Genomic DNA, 25,627 nt, shown 5'->3' on the forward strand with positions numbered 1-25,627 from the left:
TTAGAACCGAAAAGAAAAGATTTTTCTGAAAACTCCAGTCTATCTGACTTCGCACTTCATAATATGGATAATCCTGAAAAGCAAGGAAAAAAAATGGTTTCTTGGGTGTGATTAAACTCAAATTTATGAAACGTTTTATCTGTCGTTTCATTCAGGTTGCAATTTCTTTACCACTTCATACACATTGTTTCATGTGCTCATTCCTGTGCAGGAGGTGCACCTTCGCTAAGCCTTTGTCCTATTATACATTTCACTGCCAGAACCAAAACATTATTTATTAAGTTATCAGTTCCTATGATCTTCCAACCTGAACAGAAAAACCACATCCCAAATAAAAGCAGCTTTTAAATCACACTCTGTCAGAATTCCTGCTGGCTCTGGAAAAGTCCTTTTGCTAAGCCAGAGGCAGTGCCTAACTTAATTTAGCTTTGAAACTCAAATCAAGCAATTCTCAAAACAGCTGATACATGAATGTTGGGATCTAACCTGCTTTTCCACCACCAGTGCTGCTGCAACAACAGGAAAATGATGACGATGACGAGGAGGAGGAGGAGGCACGGACAAAGGATGGTGGGGTATTCAGGAACAGGATAAGGAAGGACAGCGTGAAACTACTGATGAATTCTGGTGCATTTTCTCCTGCAGCACTATGGGAATAATATGGAGGAGTGAGTTCCCACTAAAGAAGGTCCCCAGAGATCCCCGCAGTGCATGCTGGTCCAGCCTGACACGTGTGGAAAGAGGAGAGGAGGGGAGTAACCAGGGGACTGTGGAAGAGTGTAAAGTAAAACTGGAGAGAGAATATAGTGGGTATTGGTTCAATGTTCAATGTGAGAGAAAGAACACCTCACTGCAGGGATGCAGGAGATATGGCTGCTACAAGCCGGATAATCAAAGACAAGAAAAAGAAGAAGAAGAAAAAAAAAAAAAATCAGACTTGGAGTGGTACAATCCGTCTTGTGGTTTAGAGTTGACTAAAGCCAAGAGCCACTGACTCCTTTTCTCTGACTTCAAAACCCTGCTTTTGTCAAGTCTGTGAGACCTATATTCGAAAAAAAATCCAGTGCCACTCTGCAGAGCTGCATTGTGAGCTCCCTTCAATGCCTGACACTGCATGGATGCATGAGAAGACAGCACTTGTCTGAGGTCAAAGGGTGAACAGAGGAGGGCATCAGCTGAGGCTCTGTCCAGGGTTCACAGCACTAATGCATGTCACAGACTGACAGGACCAGATGAGAACAGTGATGGATTAGACATGACAGACACAAAAAGAGTATTTTTCCGTCTAGAAGGCAGCGAGGGTCACGAGACAACCCCTGCGTCTAAAAAACAAACTCATCCCTCTGCTTGTAGATGGTTTTAAAATGTGAGAATTTCTTTTTCTTATTTGATTTTAAATTGACTAACTTTATGGTTAGTCAGACATCATCCTATGCTTTAAGAAATTGTGATGAACACTTTAAATTAATGATACAACAGTTCCAACTCTTACTTTGTCAAACGGTCTACCTGCTCGATTATTAAAATGTCAGAAAATAGGTTTCCATAAACTCAAGGTGACATCTTTAAAATGCATTTAAAAAGATTTTTGGACTGAACAACAGTTGTAAACCCAGAGATATTCAGTTTACTATCATATGAAACCAGAAAAGGAGGATTTTTCATGTTTTCTCACACCAGTAAAATTGGCATTTTTCTTTGGAAAGTGGATTAAACAGTTGTTTTATCAAAACAGGTGAACTGCCAATTAGCTGACTTGCTTCGGTTGTAAACGGTTATAAACATTTTTTTGTCCAAGTAACAGCCTAAAACCCAAAATATCCACTTCAGTTATATAGAAGAGCTGGGCTGGCAAATTGATACCTCCTATTTCTGCTGAAAACATAACCCAAAATAAAGAAAATATTGATATGAGTCAATAAATTAATCAACGCTATTGTAGATTTTTTGTCAGTTATCTAATTATTTCACTGGCTAATTGTTTCAGCACCGAGTAAAAACCAGAGAGGAAGCACATCAATCAATGCACTGTTTGACTGACAGATGACCTCTGGGAAGTGTAGTGCATAAAAAGCCAAGGCACAGAGCAATGATGCCACACCATAAGTAGAACTTCTATGAGAAGGGTCTTAAAGGATGAACTTCTAAAAAGGAAAGAAAAAAGATCCTCTATATATTTATTCATTCAGCTTTGCTATAGTGAAGGGTTTTGTATATCGGTCTAACGTCTGGTGCTGAAAGTCAAATTCACACATTCAGATCACCATTCTGCATTTGAGAATTTGCACACAATCTTCAGGCTCATAGGTTTTTGTATTTTCTGTTTCAACAATGAAAAAAATGTGAGGACAGCAGGAAAAAAAAAAAAAACACCTAAAGGCAGACAGCTTCTCTCATCTCTTGCAGCCTTTTGCAAAACCCTATTTGCTGTGTTTGGTGCAACCTTAGCTCCTCTCACTGTGAGGTGTATTGATTTCTGCCTTTAATGCTGCTGCGCTGTGCATGGAGGAAGGTGCTGTGGAGCGGGACTGACCTTTAACAAAGTATGCAGATGCTGGATGTGGGTGCAAGTGCAGGAAGGGCACCTCCACTGGCACCCCAGACAGTCACCCTGGCGGGCAGCAATGAAATAAGAGCAGCGATCTGTATTGAACGTGTCGCTTCATCTCTATTCAGTGCAAGTCTGCATACAAACCTGCACACAAACAAAATTCACTCTTGTGCAAAGCTAAACAGACAGTGCTTTTGAGGGCATCAAATTGCTTCAATGTAGTCCCATTGATTAATTTCAATATAATTCATGTGGTTTTCTGAGGAAAAAAAAACAAAAGTTGATAAGTTTCCATATTTTTAATGAGATGATCTGCTGCTTTATAGTCAGCTGACTCTCATTAATTGATTCATCCTGTGGGATCTCAAGTTTCAGACAGTGAAAAATGTCCACCACAATTTCCCAGAGCTACAGGTGATGGCTAAGCCCAAACACAAAACATATTCAATTTATAATCTTATAAAACAAATATATGCAGAATATTCTTCCACATGAAATGTTAAAACCAATTAATGTTTAGTATATCTGAAATATCTATTAATATCACCAAGACACAGTGGGGTCATTTTTTCTTTTTTGGGGTGGTGGGGAGGGGGTTCTGGTTTCACAGGTGGAGTGGGACTCCACATGACAATGAGGTGACCTAGATGTAAAGAATTGATGGTATGCCCTTTAACTGAATATTTTGTGTTGCTTCTTATTTTTGTGCTGTTTTCTTTATTATTTTCCCCTGGCCTTGGTTTACCATTAGTGTCGACACATTTTCACAACCCATGACGTCTGTTGTCTGCTGCTGTCACGGCCAATGAAAAGTTCCCACATAGTCTCTTTATCACCACAAGGAGGAGTCTGACATGAAAAGTGTTCCCCAACAGGCAGCTCCTATTTACAGTACATCTGATATGACTGAAGGCAGAATTGGAGTACTCAAACTGTCTACTCACAACCTAGCTCAAACTAATTAAAGAAACATATCTGTTACTACAGTATACTAAGGTTTCGGGCTGCAGATGATCACAAGATCGGCTGTAAGCGGGGTCGCTTGACAGTGTGGATGTTGAATTAGACGTTGTTCTCCAAGGATTTGGATTTTGTTTGTTATGTACAACAGCTTTGGATTTGGAGATATTTTCATTGATATTTCAGTGTCTAAAACTGAGCGAATCGGTAGCTTAACAGCAAATTATAATAAAACTAGATCATGGAGGGCAGTTTAGATTTTAGGATGGTATCAGGTCTTGAGGTTTTGGCAGACAAGGTATCAAAACAAATTCCATTCAATTTAATACTGTAACATAAGCTAAGCATGAAAACATTGTTGGAGAGAGTGCAGGCTGCTTATTTGCACAGCTGAATAAGCTACTCAGTAGCTTGCAAGTGATGACCAACCCACATGCAGCAAGTGGCACAGGCGATGATTTGTTTCCAGTGGATTTTCAACATTAAGCTAAATGCTAAAAACAGCATGCTAACATGCTCACAATGACAATTTTAACATGACGATGTTTAGGATGTAAAATGTTGACAATGTTCACCTTCTTAGCTTAGTGTGTTGGTGTGCTAATATTAGTAAGACTGAAGGGAGCATTGTCAGTTTTGTAAGTACTGGACAAATTATACTGATGACTTGTTGGTATCTCCAGAGGAATGTTAAATCCTAACCAAAGATTTTCATTTGAATTACTACTCTCACTCTTCATACACCTGAAAATGATTGGATGAGGAGTTGAGTTACTTTAAGGCAAATTAAACAAGTATGTTTCTTGATTATTCAAACATGTTATTTGTAATGCCTAAGACACCTATGCAGTATTTGGTAATGCAAAACTGAAATTATCTAAAGGAGCTAGTCTCTGAAGATGCTATTATAAATTATCAAAATGAAAAGTTACTCTGATCCAATAACTTACTTTACAAACTTATTTAAAGTTTTCACTATGCAAGAGCAGTCATCATTTTCAAAATAAAACCAAATACTCTATAAGATATGTGTTCTTTTGTTAAACATTGTAGGTAAACACTCTGACAGTCAATTGGGTCAAACTGATGCACTAACCTCCATCCCAACTCTGTTAGGTTGGAGAGACTGTCAGAAGTTTGGGGAGCCTGAATATATGACCCTTAGTCAGATTTACACACAAACACTCAGGGGGAGGCTCGGTGTTGGCGACACGCCCTGCACTGAATTGTGTTATAAATAAGCTTTAACTTAATTGCATTCCCCCAACTGGGAGGAACAAACGCAGGGCCAGCAGATTTATTGCCAGTCAACATGTGCGTGAGTTAGTGTGTGTGTGTGTTCGTGTAAACTATTTGTAAGCAGAAGCCAAAGTGCAAAACCTACAATAAGTTTGCAAAGATAAGAAATGTTTTCATGAATCTTTCAGTACAATGTGAGTCTGGATGTGTGAGACAGTGTGTCTTCTTGTGTGGGCAGCAGCAGGTAAGCATTTTCACTGAAGGAGTGAAACATCTCAACATCTACTTAAATGGAATGGCACTAAAGCTTGGCACAGATATCCACTGTACCCAAAGGATGAACTGTAGCACAGCTGGTGTTCTCATGACTTTTCCATAGCACCATCATCAAGTTAAACTGATCCATTTCTTTGGTTTAAGAACAATGACAGAGAAACTAAAGATTCTCTTCATTCTCAGCTGTTTTTTGTTTAGTGGTCATTAGCAAATGGTAGCATGCTAACACGCTACATTAAGATGAACATGGTAAACGTTATACACGCTAAACATACATGTCAGCATTGTCGCTGTGAGCTTGTTAGCATGCTGTTAGCATCCAGCTCACAGCACTGCTGTTTGAACAGCATTTACAGATCTCTATTAAAGATCTTCAATGCACAATATAATTATTTCTATTTTTTGAAACAGCAGATGACCTAAACATCTAAAACCAATTTTGTCTGTGTGACATCTGTTTACAAGCCCTGGTTCATGCTTACCTGGACATAAACTGTACAGGAGCAAATACAAAAGTACTACAACGCAAAAGTCACCACATTACAAAAGAAAACTGTGGTAGCACCCTAGGGCAGTGTAAAAACACAATGACACATTCCAGTTCTTGAGAGAGCAGAAACTATGGGGCCAGCAAACAAAAACTAGGCACTGAATATGGGGAGCTGAGCTGGAGATGAAGCTGGATGTGTGAGAATGTTGGCTGCAGACTGGTAAGGTAAACCTCACGGGTCTGTTCCAAGATGTCTGGAATAGCGCTGGCAGGGGGAAAAGCTGAGCGGTCAGCAGGAAGAGGACCAGCGTGGACATGTGTTGTGTCACTCATGACATCCAGAGAGGGTAGAGCTACACATTCCTGAGATATTTGGGAAAAAGGTTGAATGAGGGCTGTGTATGAGCTCGAGGAGGAGGGATACATAACGAGGATGAGTGCAAACCCATGCATCTTATCATGAGCATGAGCAGCCCCCTGTGTGATGCTGTTTATATAAAAATATAAGGCAGGTTTATAAGGAGAGAGGCATGCTCATACAGGCGTGACCACAGCGGCAATTACTTTAGCTGATTCTGGCCTGTGCTCTGCACACCACTCATTTGTTTATAAATCCATCAGCGCCTAGTTAAACATCCAACTCTCCTGGGATGAAGCTTCTCCACCTCACAGCTGTGTTGTCTTCACTGGGTCAAAGGAAACAGAAGCCTGTAACCTTTATCTATTTTTATTGTCAGCAAAAAGCCTCAGCCCCCTCAGGCTTTCCAAAAAAATCTAAGGGTTTAACAAGAGGATTAAAAGGATTGTTTAAAAACTATTGTAACAATTATTATTGCTGCTGAGTAATCACATCATTTTCTCAATTAATTTCTATCAAAGAAACTTAAAAAACTGCCCATCAGAGTCTCCCAGAAGCGATGACCTCAAATTTCTTATTTTGTCCAAAAACACTCAAACATTATCTGTTCCCAGCTTCTCTACTGTAAACCTTTGCTGCCTTTCTGTTTTAAAAAACTGCAGATCAATTATTGGACAATGGAAACAAGCACCACTGACTCAACTCTCATACCTCAACCTTCTCCCTGTGCTGCTTTTGTATGCTGTCTGTTAGCCTAACCTGACTTATCAGGAAACACTACCTTAGGAGGCTTTGACCCCCATTTCAGAAGCTTGTGGTGCCTGTGAGGTTCATATTCATAAGATCAGATCAGAAACACTGCCACATAAAAACATTCGACTTCATCCTTCATGCTGAGAACTATTGTCTGGCTAAGAATTGGAACGATGTAGTCCAGAGCTCCAGATTAGGACTGTAATACATTTCCACTCTGGCTGATAACAATGAGCCCAAAGTGTGTCAAAAGAGATTGAGAGTCAATGCCACATAAAACAGGGGCAGAGTGAAAGGAAGAGCATGAGAGCTGAAACATTATGTGGTCTAATTGTCCTAAAGGACATCAGAAAAAAAAAAATCCTGCCCTTCATACAGGGAGCACACTCTGCCCTCATTTACTCATCACTATTAACACTGAATTAGCAGCAAAAAGAAAAAAAAATGTGCCAAGAAGAGATTCCCTCCGTTGCATTAAGGACACAACATTTCCATTGTCAATTTCCACACATAAACAGTGGAATATGAATGTGAAGGCGACTGAGGCAAATCAATTCTGTGTTTTTTTTTTCTTGTTGTGTGAAAACCACCACAAGCAGAGCTTTCAAGGCAGCAGAAGAAACATCATTGTAATTATGCCTTTAGTGAATATTCTACACATTCATCCCCTTTATTTTGTGTATGGAAATGTTCTCATGAATCTTGTAGTATGCTTCTGGATGAAGATGTCACTTCCCCTGCTCTTCTTTGTCTTTTTAATGGATGCACACAGAATCTAATGCATCACTATCCCAGTGTAATTATGGAAATTTCTGGAGATTTGTTGGGAGTTCTGTGGCAGCGGTCTGCAATTTCTACAGACTTTCAAATTAATAGGCAAGTGTGCTCATGCATAAGGGCAATTTTCACAGTTTTAACTGCTTAACAAAGTAACATGTATGTTTTGAGTAATAATAGGATTTGTGAGAGCATTAATCAGAAGTGACTGTGCAAATATTTGTCTTTTGCACTAGAAGTCAAATCGTATTTTCCTACTATTGTGTCAGTCTGGACAATAGAACTATACATAATCAGTATTAATACATATATGAAGATTATTTCTGTGTCAGATTAGTAGTAGTTGTCATATTATGTTTTCCTGTAAGCCCACAGACTCTCCTCTGTAATATCACTAACTGAAAGCAAAGAAATAAAGAAAAGGTGCAAAGGCCAGACATTACACCTTTGGACCTCTTTTAGCCTAAAACTTCATGATGGTTTAAATAAATAGTTGGGTAAGAGTACAGCTACTAATCAACATACACATTATATGTCTTTGTTTCAGCTATTGAAAAATCACAACAAGGGTTTTATTAACTTTGGAACCATGACAGCTGTTTCCCCACTGTTTCCACTCTTTATGCTAAGCTAAGCTAAGCTAAGCTAAGCTAGGCTAAGCTAACTGACTACTCACTTTAGCTACATATTTACTGTACAGACACCAGAAAGGTATGAATCTGCCGATTGAATTCTCCGCATAAATCAGATAACACTGAACTATTCTTTTAAAGCATTAATTGTCTGAACATTTATTTTGGCAGTTTCTTCAGATTGCTAGCATTACCAGATACCTTTCACTCCAAACAGCAGTAACAGCATTGTCTCTTTAACACAAGTGCTTACAGCTGCATTGAAATGTTCTGAAGTGTTCATTATTTGACCATATAGTCTGACTGTTCTCCCAGAACTTGTATTTATCAATTCACAGCACATCAAGTCTCTCAAGACTCTCACATCAGAGCGATGCTGCAATGTAAGAACATCTAACTTGCAGCACAATGCGCTACACAAAGAACAGATCGATAGACCAGCATTCCCTCACAATGCCAACAACATCACAGCAGTCTCATAATAACAGTCATTCTCCACATCTCTCCCCTCTACTCCCCAAGCAGCCTTCAGGCCCAGCCCAAAAAGCATCTCTCACATAAATCAAGAAAAACCCCAAGAGCTCTGCAGGCCCCAAGAGCATGCTGATCACTCCGACATTCATTCCTCTGCCACTGGTCTCCTGGGCTGCCTCAGCCCTCAGGAACCCACACCCAGGAGCACAGACCCTGCCAGTCAGACACAGCATGCTAAAAACATCCTGATTGGTGGTGAAAGGGATGTCACGGACGCACATCACTTTGATTCACTGCCTGCAGACTAATGTGTGAGATGCAAGCGGATGAAAGCTGTGAAATAAATAAATCAATATTTCTCAAGAGGCACAATTCTGTACACAGGCCAGTATCGCAGAGCACTGCCTCCCATGCATGGGACAAAAGGTCGTATGTAGTATCATACAATACACAGCCCGATACTATTTGTACTACTGTACAGTATGTTGCTAGTATTGTAACACTACCAAATATGCCCACTCATAGCCTGGTGTTTTTGCAGTCCAGTATTGCACACAGATGGTGCAGCTGACAAGGAATGTCATAACAAATGCAATTTAAAGACATCACTATTACTCAGAACATTTTCACTCAAATATAAGCTTTTTAGCATTGCTGCCTCCAGAAGTCATCCAGTCCAGTCTACCTACAAACCTAAAACACTGCCTTGTATGGATTAGTACATGAACCTAAGCCTGGGCTTTGGCCTTTGTTGTAATTGTTTCTCTCTTAATATCCTATTTCTGTTCTTCCCTACTGTTTTGTTTCAGTCGAAACAGATGACAGAAACAATAAAAAAAAGAAAAAGATCAAAAATCCAAAGTTCAACAACACAAAAGCAGCAGGGATTAGAGAAGCAAGGAAGGGTTACTTAAGGACTTCCTGTTTCCACAGTTGTGTGACGAATCCCAAAGTTGAATCCCTGTTGCATACAACACACACAGGATTGCTACCAAGTGCTCTGATGAGAGTAAAATCTCTTGACAGGAAAACAAGGGGATATAGAGTGCACGCTCAGATGAGAGAAAATACTGTCTAACCAGAGAATGAAAAAAAGAGTTTCGAATTCAGAGTGATGAGTGCAAACAGCACATGAATAGGTTACAAAAGCATGTTCTAAATTAAATGATGTCAAGAGGCAAACAAGACAACATCTCTGTATCAAAAGCAAATGCTGAATGAGACGTATCTGGCAGACTGCCTAATAGCTTTGAAGCTTGTGATTATATCATATCATATCATATATTATGCAGCTATCCTTTCTTGACAGGTCTATCAAACTCAAACTGCAACTCAAAAATAAAACACACAAATCAATGGGATGCAAAAACAAGCACACAAAGAAATGTACTTATTTATGACCTGAAAATGCACTTCACTTTCAATAACCTTGGGTGATTAAAAATCAGGTAACATCCAATAATAAATCACCGACACATTAATGAAACTGCCCTACAACCATGTGGGGAAAAAATAAAAAATAAAAAAATGTGGCTCTCTTACCAGGTCTCATCATTTTTGAACTCAAGCTCTCCATACGCATCTTCAAAGTCCTCCCCTCCTCCCTTGGCGAGTCCCTCCATGGTGCGATAAGGCACAATGACTGTCCCCCTTGCTCCAGAAGTCCTCAGCACTTTCACTTCCATAATACTGATGCTCTCACTGACATGCGCCGAGTTGCTCTCAAAGGTGAAGATGCCCGAATGGTCGTCATCCAGAATGGTCACTGTGGCCACGGTTGGGAAACCCAGCATGGCCTTGGGGTACGGGAGACTGTTGGGGGACAGCACCTCAACCTCCGTCTCCAGCACTCGCAGATTACTGAGGCGCACAAAAAAGTGCTCATCTTCTTCAAAGATATCATCATCTATGATGCCGATGCTAATTTCTTTGATCATCTCCCCTGGTTTGAACACTACTGTACCTTCTGTGAACTCATAGTCAGCCCCAGCATTAGCCGACCCATCCTCTGTCTTATAATCCACATAGATGGTTTTATTTATGTCGCCACCCTTCCTAGTGATGGTCAGAATGGCAGCACCACAGTTCTCGAGGCACTGGTAGACAGCGGGTTCAAAAGCAATCCGAGACACAAACTCTTCTGGCTCTTCCACATGCACCTCCTGCACACTGGCGCTCTTCTTTGCCTGCTCTGCAACATGTTTCTTCAGGATATTTCCGGCGCCAGTCATCATGCGTGTAGCTTGAATGCGGTAGAAGGCACGGCTCTTTTGCTGGTGCGAGAGTGCGTAGTAGTTGGCCATCTCAACCAGCTGATCTAATTCTTTCTCTGGGTGTTTCTGCTTCAGATCTTTCAAGATGCGGATCATGTCACGCCGGGACTCATCTACCTCTTTGCTCTCAATCAAACCGATCAGATTGCTGGCAGCACCTCCATCCATGAAGTGTGAGTTGACCATTTTGCCATCCATCTCAATCGCCTTGGAGCGTTCAGTCTCGGTCTCGATGATTACACCCCTGTGTTTGTCGGTGCGGTACTTCTTGTGTATGAACTTGTAGAAGAGCAGTCGTCTGTCTGCCACCCAGGCAAGGAGTACACATATGGGGAAGAAGGCCAGTGTGAGTAGACCCTCCCAAATCTGGACTACATTGGGAGAAAACACAGCCAGGATCATGTAGAGCCAGATGTAAGCAAAGATGCTCCAGCCTGCAGTGACAAAGAACACTCGGAGGTGTTTCACCTTGCGTACCTCTCCTTCGGGAATGACAGACACACAGAGGCCAATAATGACAAACATATTGAAGGCTGCACTGCCAACGATTGTAGAGGGCCCAAGCTCACCAGATTTGAACTCATGTCCACAGACCTCAATTACAGAAAGTAGAATCTCAGGGGCAGATGAGCCCAAGGCCATAAGGGTGAGGTTTGAGACGGTTTCATTCCACACCCGGATAGTGGTGGTGGTTGTTTCTCCATTGGGCCTTTTGATGACAACTTCCCTCTCCTGGGAGGTGATGACCTCAATGGCTGCCATGAAGCGGTCTGCAATGATGGACACTCCAAGAAACATGTAGATGAGGGCCACAAAATACACAATGACCCGTGCAATCTTGTCTCCCATGGAGGGATCCTCTGGATACCAAATAGGCAGGATGATCCCTGCATGACATTTTGAGTTCCCCTCACAGGTTCCATTGCTGGGGCTGAGCTGAGGGCTCGGAGTTGTCCGGGCCTCTGTGCAAAAGAAGGCTACAGCCACAGAGATTAGCCCCAACCAGAGGCAGGCTGACGACCCTGGCTTTACAAGCCTTGAACCCTCCATGCACCCTCCTTCGTCTCAAGGGTCCTTAGCACACAGACTGTCTCTCTGGGATCCAGCACTGGGCTATGCTTTTTCTCCACCCACCACCTAAAAGCAACAGACAGAAACAACAAAGGTAAGATGGATATTACATCTTTGTTACAACAAAACAAAAAGTCATGTAATAGAAACAACATCCAGATGGATGTTAAGAAACCATGTTTCTTAACAGAGACATAAATTCATCTATTGCTTGATAAATATTTACTGCACTCGCTTAAATGAATTAGTATTCACATAAAAATTTAACAATCATTTTAATCACATAGTAGAATGGTCTTCCAACTTTAAGAGTATTTCCACATTGTTGTAAATTGTTTGAAAGTAGTAGTAGCAGTAATAGTAGTACAAGCATGTAAGACAATGTGCGAACTTCACAGGAAGATTCTGTGTCTGAAGCAAAAAAGGAATTCCTCAATTTTATATGAGTGCAAGAATTTAAATTACCCCAATATGCTTCTTTAAGACGAGTGAGTTTCTGGCTCTTACTTTACAAACGGCATAGTCATGAACCCTTTATGTTATCTAAGACAGGTTGGAAACAGCTTCCCCATGCTCAGAAATGCATGAGCTTTTCCGAACTGTAAACCTCTGTGTGAACAATGTAGATAACATTAGTTTAATAAAATCTTAGCCCATGGGCTCATTTCCAATCATAAAGTTTATATGTGGATACGTGCACCCAATAATGTGGATTTGAGCATGATTGTCTGAGGTCTCAGGGGTAATACACAGCTCTGAACCAAACAGCTCTCTCAGCAGGCGTGCTGTGTTGCCAAACTAAGCACTGTCCAAAATGTCGCATTGGCAAAAAAACAGCAGAGTAGAGGCAGGAGACCGTCAAGAGGCAAACTGAAACAAAGGGTACAGATGCCCTGTCCAAATTCATTATGTGCTGAGCCCTAAATGCACACTTACCACTTCCACAAGAGAGAGCAGTTTTACAATAACAATGCAGACATTGTCCAAATTCATAAAAGCTCAGGGTAAGCATCTTATGCACCTCTTCCGTTCTTATGAGATAGGACTTGACAATTCTTTTGATGCTAACAGCTGAGGCCAGAGGCAACGGGAGCATGAAGAACGATTAACCACTCTAAACTTAGACGACGTAACACAGGGGATTTATAACAGAAGCTCTCTTCTCAGTTATACCTGTGTTACAGAAGGCTGGGTGGGGCCACTCGGCAGCCTGCACCACACCTTTGGGCCCATGAGACCCACAGGCCATTTAGTCTGAATTTAAATGATCTCTTCAAAAAAATACACTGAAGAGACCTTTTTTTTTTTTAATTTTTATTACTTTCACATTTACTTCCTTTGTTTTTGTTGAGCTAAATGTAGTTTGAATTTGTTTTTACATTTTGTGCCTGAAGGTGCATTCTTGTGTTGGGATTCTTAGAGAACTGGTTACCTCTGAGGTCGCCTGCACAAAAGTGTGTGCATTACATCCACGACATTATGGATAAAAGCATTAATTTAAATGCCATATGTCATGTTGTGTAATGAATATTTCTTATCTGATTTAACTCTCATGCAATACAAAAGAGCTGAAGACTTTCAAAATACCTTTAGCTACTTGAACTTCCCAAAGCCAGAATTTTTGGCTATAATATCTGTCATGCAGACAGACGGCTGGCCAGATTGAATAGGTGAATTATCTTCATCTGAGGTATGGATAACCAAAACCGAATCAGGCATTTTTGAAGTGGACACCCCGATTGAAAAGTCAATTACTGCCTCTGGAAGCTGAGGAGTCTCTATTTACAACTAATGTCTGCAAAAATGTTTGTTTTTTTGTTTTGTTTTTTTTAAATCATCACCATGTCTTTTTTGCAAAATCAGGCATTAGCAAAAGCAGTCAAACTATTCTGAAATAAATTTCACAGCAGTACCTACCATTTCTAATTTAATGGTAGGTACAAGTAATAACACTGGTGGTATTGTTATGACATCTTTTGGGAGACCGTCACATTCAGAGAGAAACGTCTTTCCAGATGCGCTGGTTTAGATGTGATAAGACCTAAAAAACTGGAGGCTATCGCAGCATGAAATAAAATTCCTCGCATAAGAAGATCTTAATTGCAGCACACTGCTCTGGAGGATAGAAAAGGGAATGACAGCAAACAGGAGCTGAAGCTTGAGACACAGGAAACTTAAATTTAACTGAATCAGCAAAGTCATTAATATGGACAGGAGCCAGCTATGCAATCCCTGTGAGAACCAGCAGCGCTGAGCACAAATAAAATCAACAAATAACAAATAAGTGACAAAGTTGTAACTTAATGAGAGGAAAGTTTCATCTGGAATCTAAGGATTTTGTCTTCATGTAGACTTTGGTCTGTGCCTACAACAACAAACTTTCAGAAATGAAAAAAAAAATGTGCAGATTGAGTTCCAGTCTTTGACTTCTATTAACACATACTGTAAATAACTTTCATTTGAAAACAGAAAAAATGGAAAACTGACAGCAGTGATAAATAAGATATTGATGGCACTCTAAGGCTGAGGGAAGTGTTTCTCTATGTTTTTGAATCAGAGCAGCAGTGCTGACTGGCTAGCTTTTCACTGTCTTTTTTTATTGCATGGTGGCTAGCTTAGATGGATGACCAGAAACTGCAATGAGGAAGAAATAGACCAAGTGTCCAGGATTTAAAGGCTAAGAGAGAGCCTCTTAGTATGTTATGACCTGGGGACAGAAATTATTAAATGAGCGATCGTTTAATTATAAGGTGATGCACTACAGCAAGAGTAGCCTGAATCAAAATCAACTCTTACATTTTAGACTTGTTAAATTTATGTCAACACCCTCTGTTGGGCTGACCTTTATATTTCTAGACTAGTCAAAAAGCAACAGGATTAAGGGGAGACAGCAATTTGTTGGGAAACAACTGCCTATATATATATATATATATATATATATATATATATATATATATACTTGTACCTACCATATATATATATATATATATATATATATATATAGGCAGTTGTATATATATATATATATATATATATATATATATATATATATATATATATATATATATATATATATACATACACATACAGATCTCACAGAGAGAGAAACATTAGCTTTAATTCAGAGTCATGTTTGGGTCTACCTGACGTGTATTAAATAGCTCTCTCTTTAGCTGTTTTGGTCTCCTCCACCCCCAGGGAAAATATCCAGCTCTTTAGCTTCTAAATGGTTAAGTTAAAATCACCAGCTATTTACCTACTAACAATCTAACTGTGTGTGTCTGCTGTTTTGGTGCTGGGTGGGTAGAATACAGTCACCTTTTGGATGTTTTTTTTTTTTTTACTCAACACAGCTGCCTGAAATAGCCAGAAACATTGTGAGAAATGCTCAGAGAGCTGTGAGAGGTGCAGAAAAGCATAACAATGATGGCAAAGGGGTACGAAGCCACGTAGAGCCGAGGGAAAACTGCAGAATCCGGTAATATTTCTCTGTGGGATCATGACAGCAAACCTCACCTTCCGCATACAAGTAACCATGAGATCAATTCATGTGACTAATTGTTAATATAAAACTTTAAAATAGCTGAAGTTCACTATCCTGTTACAACCTCAAAATGATTTCCTACAAATTTAATGCAGACAGAGGAAGACTTGTGTCTCCATGCATGAAAGTGTGTTATCTGAGTACGGGGGGAAGACTGATGGAAAAAAAAAAAAAAAAAGTACAATGTGCCTAATTAGCCAACACTAGATAAACAGAGGTAAAGCAAAATGTCAAACAAGCCAAATACCCATGAATACAAGCGCAAGCTATCATAACAGAAAGTTTTAAAGACATAAGGCCATACAGTAATAATGGACAGAGGGGGGAAACTACCTCCTGGAATGTCCCCTAAGATTTATATTTATATACTTGGTTTCGGTTATGTTCAGGTTAAAGACTGATCTTTGTCAACAGCAACTTGAAGCACAACGTTTCTTCACTTTCCTCAAAGCACTTCTGTCGCTTAAACCCTAACCACAGCAGGCCTCATGCACCAGCTATCCACCACATCACCATATGACTTGCCTGTGGCACAAAAATGCACCACTTTGTTTGCTCGGAAACAAAAACATTGCTGTGAACCTAATTCAGACAGCAATTATGTTTCTCAACACAACATAACTGGGAAAACAAATTAGTGCAATGCAAACGTTATTTCTTGGAGGCGCCATCATCCATAGAGCTGTAAAACTTAAAGCACTGTATGATCCACCAATTATTAACATGTGCTCTGTATGTGCATACATACATAAAGGCAACTGCATTCACATTTCTTCAATTACTTTGAAAGTTTCCAGTGTAATGACTTTGTTTATTGCTGAAAAGATAAAGATTAGTGAAAGTCTTCCTAATGTTGTCGCTAAATGCTCAACAAACAAACAAACAGCAGGGAAAACGCCAATCACACTTCCTGTTAATCCCAAACTCCATATCTCCAATGTCAGCATAGCCTCGACATGGAGCTAGGTTTTTCTAAAGGCTCATGTCAGATACACCGCAGTGACATGTAACCTGGTACAGTCATAAATACAGTTTTAGATACCATAATGCAACTCCAGAGTCTTTCAGTGGACTGGCAAAGGCCAAATACACTACACACATTTCATAACACAAACATTTCGTTATAAACCCGATCCACGATAACCCTGATGACATCATGAGGGTTATTTTCTCAGACTCTCAAAGGTCGTTGTAGACTGAGAAATCCTACTTCACCCTTTAACAAAACTGTAATGTTCCAGAAATTCCAGCAATATAGCTAATGGGAGCTGATTAGGAAACACACACACACAGACACACACCACATAATGTAAAGCTCATTATAATGATTACATTAAAACATTGAGACTGTCTAGGGGTGTGACCTCACAAGGATTCTGTATTTGAAATATTGATTTTCTATCTCATCACAAATTGCATTTGGTGCTGTTAAGAGATGGAGAGTGAATGATTCCATTTCTCTACGTGTATCATCATGACCCTAAATTAGAAGCTACACAAAACAATTTGCATACTAATTACTGTTTTAAGCTTTGCATTTCACTATGTGAATTTAGGGCTGGACTGTCACTGGAGTTTAATCAAGACTGCTCAACAACTACCAGATAAATTAAAATCAACTCAAGTGACAAAATGACTTTCAAAACCTGCAGAGTAACTCAAGAGTCATGTCAAAGGTGAAGCCCAGTTTTGATAAGTCCAGTTGAACCGAGTTGACACTAAATTCACTTTCACTCACCTTTTAACTGCTTTTGTTTTAGAGCTGGAAGGATGAGCTGGTTAATCGATTAGTCAAATTAAGAGAAAATCTGCAAATATTCTCTTAATCACTTAAGCATTTGTCAGTTTTTAGGTAAAAATGACAAATGATCCAGTTCCAGCTTCAAAAAAATGTAAATATTTAGTTTCTGATCCTAAACTAAATCATCCAGGTTTTATTTGATAAATACTTGACAGCCTCACTGCAGCCCAAACCAGTCCAGCTCCAGAGGACTTTCACATCTATGTTTGCAGTTTTTTTTTTTTTTTTAAGTAAGAGAGACATAGTTTGATTTAAATGCATCTTGTAGTGATCACTATGATCACAATTCAGTGCTTCCTAAGGCTGAGACAGAAGAGACAGCGACTGCTCTGCTCACAGACCTCAGTCCCTATTTTGGGAAGAGGGTCTTGTTTAAGGAGGCGATTTGAGATGCACCTATACATGGGCTCAGCAGACAGGGAGAGCCTCAGCTGTTGCTGATTAATCACTATAAGGCCTTTTCGCTCACTATAGATGTCAGTGCTACCTGAGGGGGGAATCCCTGCTGAAGCGGCTATAGGCCCAGACTGTAACTTACTGTATAGGCCTGAGTGTATAGGTTCCATTTTTATTATTTCCTCCATCACTGACCTCGGAAACACTCTTGCATTGCCTGCCACAATAAGAGCAAATCTAAAAAGCTGAAGATTCATTAATGAAGTCAGGAAATCCAGGTGTTGAGCCGATCAGCAGCAGGACGGGCTCGGCAGCCTGTAACAACCGGTGTCCGTTACTCGCGTTGACAGACGCCAATTATTTTAATGGCACACCCATTAGACAGTATCACGAATCCATTTCAGCCCGTTGCAATGGATCATATCTGCACAATAATGAGGAGCAATGGGAGTAGATGGACAGGTTACAGCCTCAGCAGAATGAGGCGCTCCGGAGTGACGGACCCAGCTCACATCACTTATACTAAACCTGCCACATGTTTAATTGGAAAACCCATCTCTGATAGTGGGCTGAGCCTGGATGCATTATTCATAAACACACAGATGATTTGATATCAGCCAGTTGTCATCATGCGTTATTCATTATAACCTACCTGGATTTGTATTCCGGGGAGTTTGTGTAGAGACTGCGAAACAGCTCCTGTCTGCCCCCTTTATTATTGTTTCTTTTCAGATCAACCTGCCGCCTGTCTCAAAATTATCTCGCTGCTTGGATTCTGGAGTCAAACGTGCTCCTCGAAACAAAACCCCCCGGTGAAGCCTCTGTGTCGTCCTCATGCACGGGGAGGCAGGTCCCCAGCCTGCTCGGTATTGGCGATTGGATCAGACCGTCCAGAGGTGATCGCCTTTCGTCCTCTCCTGCCTTGGCGCCCTCCTCCCCAGATCCTCCCTGTCTGACGGATTGACCGGGTCGCAAAGCTGTCAATGACGACGGAGGAGGAGGAGGGGGGGGGGCTTGATATTTTAAGGTTGCACCCTTGGTGGAGATGGATCTTCTGAGCCAGTCCGCACGGCTCTCCCTCCTCCTGCAAGCCGTGAATCAGCGCTCTCCTCCTCCTCCTCCTCTCCGCTGCGATAGCGCAGGAAATCTATGATGTCGCTCTGGTAGGTAGGAAACGCCGTAAAGCTCCTGATTGCCGGCTGCCTCCTCTCACAGACACGGTGCCACCGCAATTGATGTCAAACCCGTCTCACATTGGAAACGCGCTCAGCTGTTTGAGTTACCACGGCTGGCTGCTGGGACTTTGCGCACCATCGGAATGACCAGGATTTGTCTCTGCTGCGACTCCGCTTCAGGAGCTTTTCAGTGACTGCTGGAGATGAGCTTCATCAATGAATTGTCATCCTCGGATAATTGTTGTTACAATTAGGCCTTTGCTCACGCGGCAGAGGTGTGAAAATGGTTGCGCCCTACAGCCCTGCGCCCCATTTCTAAAAGTCACACAGACTCGGTTAGGCGCGCAACTACGTCACCATCAGCTGAGAGAAGAAACCTGCACCACAAACCATGAATATCATCCAGGCACTCAGCCCACCATGACAACTGCTCACAATAGGAGGGGAGTGTGAGGAGTAAAACAGTATAATTAAGGCAGCAAACTCTACGTCTGCACCGTAGATCTGCTGCTCGTGTAAGAAAATAAGCAGCAGCAGGAAGATGATCTCAGTCAGTCACTGACATTTAGTTTGGCCACATGCCACAAACACCACACACATCAATGCATGAAGCTTTTTAAATGCAGAGCTACAGCAAAGCTAAAAGTAAGGTCTACTGAGATAAACATTTTAAAGTGGCATGATGTGGGAAGTTCTGTTTATCAAGACCATTTCTACAACACCAACACCCCTCTCCTGGACAGAGGTCTGCATCCATGTAGGTTTTTTCTGTGACCAAAAACTAATGCAATTTATGTTTTAGGTCATTTCTTGTCAGAGTTTACATATTTGGCCTACAGAAATGAGGGTGGCATTCATCTTTCTGTCTTTTCAAAATGTCAAACCATTCCTTTAAACAACTCCAGCTCAGAGGACCAGAGTTCAGGCACATCTTCACAGTCTCAAATCTCTCTTCCTGCTCTATCTTCAAGTGTTTTTGCACAACCCAGTGATCTTCCATCCCCATTAGATTCCACACATAATGAGCTTCACTGGACACATGGTCTTTGATGCGGCACAATCACCCATAACCACTGCTGACGAGACAGATGGGAACAAGGCAGGAGGATGTTGACACTGTCAACACCTCTAATTACAGCATCATACAGGCCTCAAGCATTATGAAAAAACCCTAAATGTTCCAGGGCGAGACAAAATGTATGTAAAATTAATACAGACATTTAAGTCTTTTAACTTCATTAGCAATTCATCAATAATGAATTATTATTAATCCACCCAGAAACAACACAGAGAGACTTGAAGCAGTCCTCTTATTGCAGCATGCAGTCTCCTCCTTTTGGGACAGGGCCTATATGCAGAGCAGGAAAAATCAATTGGATCCAATTTTAATTACATAGTCCAGCACTGATACAGACTCATATTAGCCTGTTCAGATTTCCATGCTTGTTAAATTCAAATATTACACTCTAAAACAATCACTTCCCAAATGGACAGGGAGGATACGATGGGCCAATCTGGTCAGGGATACATCCCCCAAAACCACCACCACCACCACCAGTCCCATCTGCCGTGCTCTGCTCCTCTCCATGTATTGCTCTAATTAGTATCCATAATGTTTGTTGGATGTTTGAATGAAGTTTTCCTTCCTGCAGGAAAAAAAGGTGGAGGCAGAAAATCCACTGAACAGGCTGAAGTGCAGGCTCTTTCAGTGTACCTGCAGCAGGAATCCATCGTATGATTGGAATTCAATGCCTGCTATTGCCTCCCTCATCAAAGTGCTCCATATGTGCTCAGTGATGATTAATGGATTATTCTTGTAATCAACACACCAGGCCTGCTTGTGCTTCCCACTGAGAGTAGCAGCACTTACAAGGGCAGGAGGCTTGACGGTTGTAGCCCTGAAACTGACTGGTTGCATCGATTCTCTGAAAGTAAAGCAACTTCACCTTTCCTCCCCTTCCTGTTTTTGCCACAGAACACTGGACAGCAGCTGCAGCCCCTGGATCAGTTTCATTAAGACATCTGGCATGCAGCAGAAGCAGCAGAGAATCTGGAGCAGGGAAAGACAGTGGAGCACAAGATGATAGTGCTGCACTTGCACTTTGCGATTTGTATTTTCTCTCTCCATGCTGCGCTCGGCACTCTGCACATGCTGATCATTCGTAGGCTAGAGCTGCATCAACCACAGTGGGAAGAAAGAACAAAAAACAAAACAAAAACAAACAGCACCGACACAGGCCGCACTGGTAAAAGAAAGAAGAGGAAGGGAGGGTTGAGAAAAACAGGAGGGAGTAACACCAACTTCACCCCGAGCAATGTCCACTTACTAGAGTCAGTGGTGAATAGTGTAGATGTGAAATGAGAAAGGTAAAGAGTCACCTCACATCAGGATCTGAAGATCTCAAAGCTGCAGGACCACTTCCTGTCACCGGTGAAAGTGCGTGTGATGGTGGGGTCAGATACAGAGCAAAGCATCAAGGACTCCGTATAAAACATGCACAGGACAGAGCAATACAACAGTCGGCTTAAATGAGAACATGTCTTGAATCAAAGGTCAGTATATCCGAATTATACAAATGCAATGCAAGTAGTTTTATTGGCTCAGGTTTGAAGATATAGCTTCCTGGCTTTACTCCAGTAGGATCCAGGTGAATTGAAATTCTTATGTTGGGTTTACACCTCAGAAAAATGAAAACTGAAAAACCTTAGTGAAAAATCTCCCTCCAGAAAATGTCCCCAGTTCTCGGTCAACGAGTCCCAAAGTCTTGTGCTTGTGACCCCAAAAGCTGTCGACTTCTGACCTTTGTCAGCATGTTTGATTTACATAGCTCTCGATGTAAATCATCCATCCATCATCTCTACTGATTATCCTGTACAGGCTCTGGTAGGGTGGGAGGGGTCTGGCGCTGTTCCCAGCTGACAGTGGCACAGGGTACACCCTTGACAGATCGCCAATCTATCATAGCACTTACACAGAGACAGACATTCACATTTACACCTACAGGAAGTTTAGAGTCACCAATTAACCTAACCCCAAACTGCATGTCTTTGGACTGTGGGAGGAAGCTGCAGTATCCAGAGAAAACCCACATAAACAGGGAAAACACACAAACTCCATACACAGGTGTAAAGCACAAAGCCTGCTGTTTTAAAAGCTAGTACAAAGCTAGCTTAGACTCATCTTGGGAACCCTTGGAGACCCAATGTCGAGAACCACTGCACTGGATAATCCACAATTACGTGCTGTCAACAGATTTCATTGGTATAAGCCAGTTTCAACTGGGACACTGCTTCTGGAAAGAAAATTTTTAAGTGCTTCTGTAATCACAGAAGAAAAAAAAATTATTTTAACTTTGGGTGGGACCAGGAACGGGAGGGAGAAGACTGAACTCTCGAAACCAGGATGAAATAAAACCAAAAAAAAAAAAAACCCAGACAGGGGGTAAAATGTAAATGTTTACCTTTTACCTTCTACCCCAGTGAAAAAGTCTCTCACACACACTGTCCACACTAAGGACACAAGCTATAAACATGAACAGGTATTGTTTAAATTTAAGGAGACAAAAGCCAAAAACACCAGGAAACCTTTGCACTAAAGACTCACATTCAACCCATCTTTCAGATCTGGGTGCATCACCTTTACAGGTAGGTACACATAATCATATTCTTCCTATAACACAACCTTGGCTCTCCTGCTCTAATATCCTCTCTCTCCTCAAATAAAACCCTGACAATCCATAAATACATAAAGTGCAATGCAGATAGAGGGGAGCTGTGTGCTAAGCTTTCACACTGTATGTACTCAGCTCAAATAATATCCATGGAGACCAGTATTTGCCCTCATATACTATAGCTCGTCTATGGAGAGTGCCACTTCTGCAGCTGCAGCTATTGGAGCTGAGCATTCAGTGGTTCACTGGTCCGGAATATATTTGCAGAGGAAGATGGGTGAGAGAGGGATACCCACACTGACTCTATTACATCAGAGACAGTGCACAGAAGACGAGTGTAGGACACTGGACTCCACACTCATATACTCGTCTCCTGTGTGCCAGGCAGACAGATGGAAGGGATGAAGGGAAGAGAATCAAAAGTAAAAGATAAGGAGGAGACAGGATGAGACAGAGATCAAGGCGGAGAGGTCAGCTCATCTGAGGGTCTCCGCTCACACGCAGGCCGACGCCGCCCGGGCCCCCTCTGCCCAATAGCTACATCTCCATGGCAACGTGTGGCCCCTGCCTCGGTCCTGGGGAGAGTGGAAGTGATGGCGCCGATCTGTGCGTGTTCGTCTGGCTCATTATGTAGGGAATGAAGTGAAACAGCCAGGGGGTGCATTTGTTCTGCGTGGACTACCCCTCAGCTGCCAAGCGTCTGTCTATTTATAGAAATGAAATGAAATGAAATGAGAGAGAGAGAGTGAGAGAGAGAGAGAGAGAGAGAGAGAGAGAGAATTTCCCTGCTCACTCTTCCTCCTCCCTCCATGTCATACAAGTCTATTTTTTGTTGTTTGATTCTGTAACTGACCACAGCTTCAGTGACTCTGTTTTACTCTCAGGGACAAGAGACTGGTAAAAATGCACAATATGCAGGCTAGCAGCGCACCTATACATTTAATCATTAATGATTATTGATATACAACTCAATTATTTCCCACTATTAATTTAATCTATACAATGTCATAAAATGCAAAAGTCACATTGAAAACCCACACACACACACAGGGGGAACATGCAAACTAATCAGTTAATCAAATAACAGTTTCAGCAGTTACAGCCCATACACGTTTGCATCCACTTCCTAAATGAGCACAGATACATGTACATATACACAAATGGAAAATAGTCTTTGTGATCACTCACATATTTCAAACAAGCTCTTCTCTCATGGTTTAAATGTCTGGCCTCCAGCCATTAGAAGTCTATGTAGCCGTCACATCACACTGTCTGTGCAGTAAAGAGAACTAATCCTACAAAACAGTGCACAGCATTATAGCAGGAGTCGAGGGGTGACAACACTATTACAGGGACATGAATGCACTGTCACCCTGCGAGACAAAATGGAAGGTTTACACTAGCATTAGACAGTGGTAGTGCTAAAAAGCAGACAGATAAATTAGGACACTTGCAGATAGAACAGTATTGATGTGTTTGTCAAGTTGATAAGGAACTGCAGGAGAAAAATACCAAAGATACGTTTAGGAAAAATTAGAAATACTCTGTCACATGTGCTGCCATATATTGGCCACAATTCTTAAACGAAAGAGAAAAAGCTAATTTAAGGTATCTTTATCAAAAATGTCCACCAGCTGATATATCGATATTGCACATTTAAAAACTGAATAAGTATACTGTTATCAACATCAAGTTAAGTTACTCTTTCCTGCATTTTTAAAATAAATCTGTCTTAAAATATGGTCAGATCATCATGTAAGTTACATTAATGAACAATGAGAACCCATTTTATCTAATAACACACGAATCCTCATATTGTTCACTTGTAGGTTAGAAAAAGCTTGTGAAACCCCCCCCCCCCCCCCCCCAGGCTAATGATATCAACAGAAGCTAAATGGAGTCAGGAGTCCAATCAATGAAACAAGATTAGAGATGTGGGTTAGAGTTACTCTGACTTTACAAAAAACACTTAACCATTTTGAGTTTGCTGTTCCCAAGGAGAAGGAAACAAGGTAATTCCAAAGGGTTCAGATTCGCTTTCCTGCTACTGTATAAGGTTAAACTGCAAACAAAGAACTTTGTCTCAAGCTTAAGAGGAACTGACCAGAAACAAAGGACATCTTATAGAAAGTAATACTGCCTTTCCTGGGTTATTGAGATGTTAAAAGAAAGAGTTTGGTCATCAACTTGCAAACAGGCTTCAGCAGGAAATCCTCAGATGAGTGACGGAATGAGATATGATATTTCTCTCATGGAACTGAGTGATCATGCCTCTAATCTTTCTGAAAAATGTCTTCTTGTGAGACAATACCAGTGGTAATTAATCATCATCTGGAGTGTGTGTGAATTTGGAGGGGGGGCAGATTTTTCATTCAACAAGAGCCAAAAGGATTGAGTGCTGACTAGTTCTTCTGCAGTGTGTTTCCACATCAGAGCTGTGATGATCCGGCAGCCAGTTTGAGTTGATTGATGGAAAGTCAATACATAGAGCTGGGTCCCCAGCGCTGGATGGGGCTCTGGAAGATGCAAGGCATTATAATTATTTGGTGTTTAAGTGTCCCAGTTGTCATTTGGCCCAAAACTTCAACCACTCTTGTTTCTCAGACTTCATTAGTTCTGTCACTCGTAGAATGACTTAGTAAATATTACATTTGATTTGCTCTTTTTTAGCCTTGTCCAATGTATATTTAAAGACATTTTCGTGTATTTTTAAATAAATAATTCAATAGTATGTAAAGGGGTGGACGTTTGTCAGATTTAAAGTCCCCATGCACCCTGATAGTTCACTTATAACACTAAGCCCATCCAGAATGACCCATTGTGTTCTTTGACAACTACAGCCATGCCACAGTAACAGTTCTGCTGTAATGTATGTTCTGCTTCAGTGCTCTGATTCTCAATATCTGAAGGGGATTTTTATGGAGAAGCTATGAGGCAGAACAGCTTTGAACAATTAGTGAGGCGATGTAACATCCAATGTCAAATGAAATTGGCTAGTTAGCATTAGCCTAATCTCAACTGTGCCCAGCAGAACAATTTAGTCGGAGTCTCTCACATTTCTCACAGGTGCAACTTAAACTCTGAAGTAATTAAGTGACTGAAATATGTCTCAATGTGAAAAACACGTCTTGGAGCACTTCCCGTAAACACTACCTACACTTCCGATGCACCTTTAAAACAGGTGTA

The 25,627-nt window shown here is 41.2% G+C and overlaps 1 protein-coding gene across 4 annotated transcripts in view; it reads right to left on the reverse strand.

Annotated features, from left to right (window-relative positions):
- The window catches only part of slc8a3 (solute carrier family 8 member 3), a 95,099-nt gene extending 76,030 nt beyond the window's left edge, over positions 1-19,069 (reverse strand). For 3 of the 4 annotated variants that reach the window (XM_026298973.1, XM_026298963.1, XM_026298953.1), the window contains exons 1-2: positions 18,248-19,069; positions 10,053-11,920 (exon numbers count right to left, since the gene is read on the reverse strand). In XM_026298973.1, coding sequence (XP_026154758.1) covers positions 10,053-11,833 — 1,781 coding nt within the window. In that variant the 5' untranslated portion in view covers positions 11,834-11,920; positions 18,248-19,069. Of the gene's footprint in view, positions 1-10,052; positions 11,921-18,247 lie in introns of those variants that run through there. The other variant, XM_026298981.2, reaches the window with a different exon arrangement.
- Between the last annotated feature and the right edge of the window lie 6,558 nt (positions 19,070-25,627).

This window comes from Mastacembelus armatus, chromosome 22 (assembly GCF_900324485.2).
Source record: "Mastacembelus armatus chromosome 22, fMasArm1.2, whole genome shotgun sequence".
Taxonomy (NCBI): domain Eukaryota; kingdom Metazoa; phylum Chordata; class Actinopteri; order Synbranchiformes; family Mastacembelidae; genus Mastacembelus; species Mastacembelus armatus.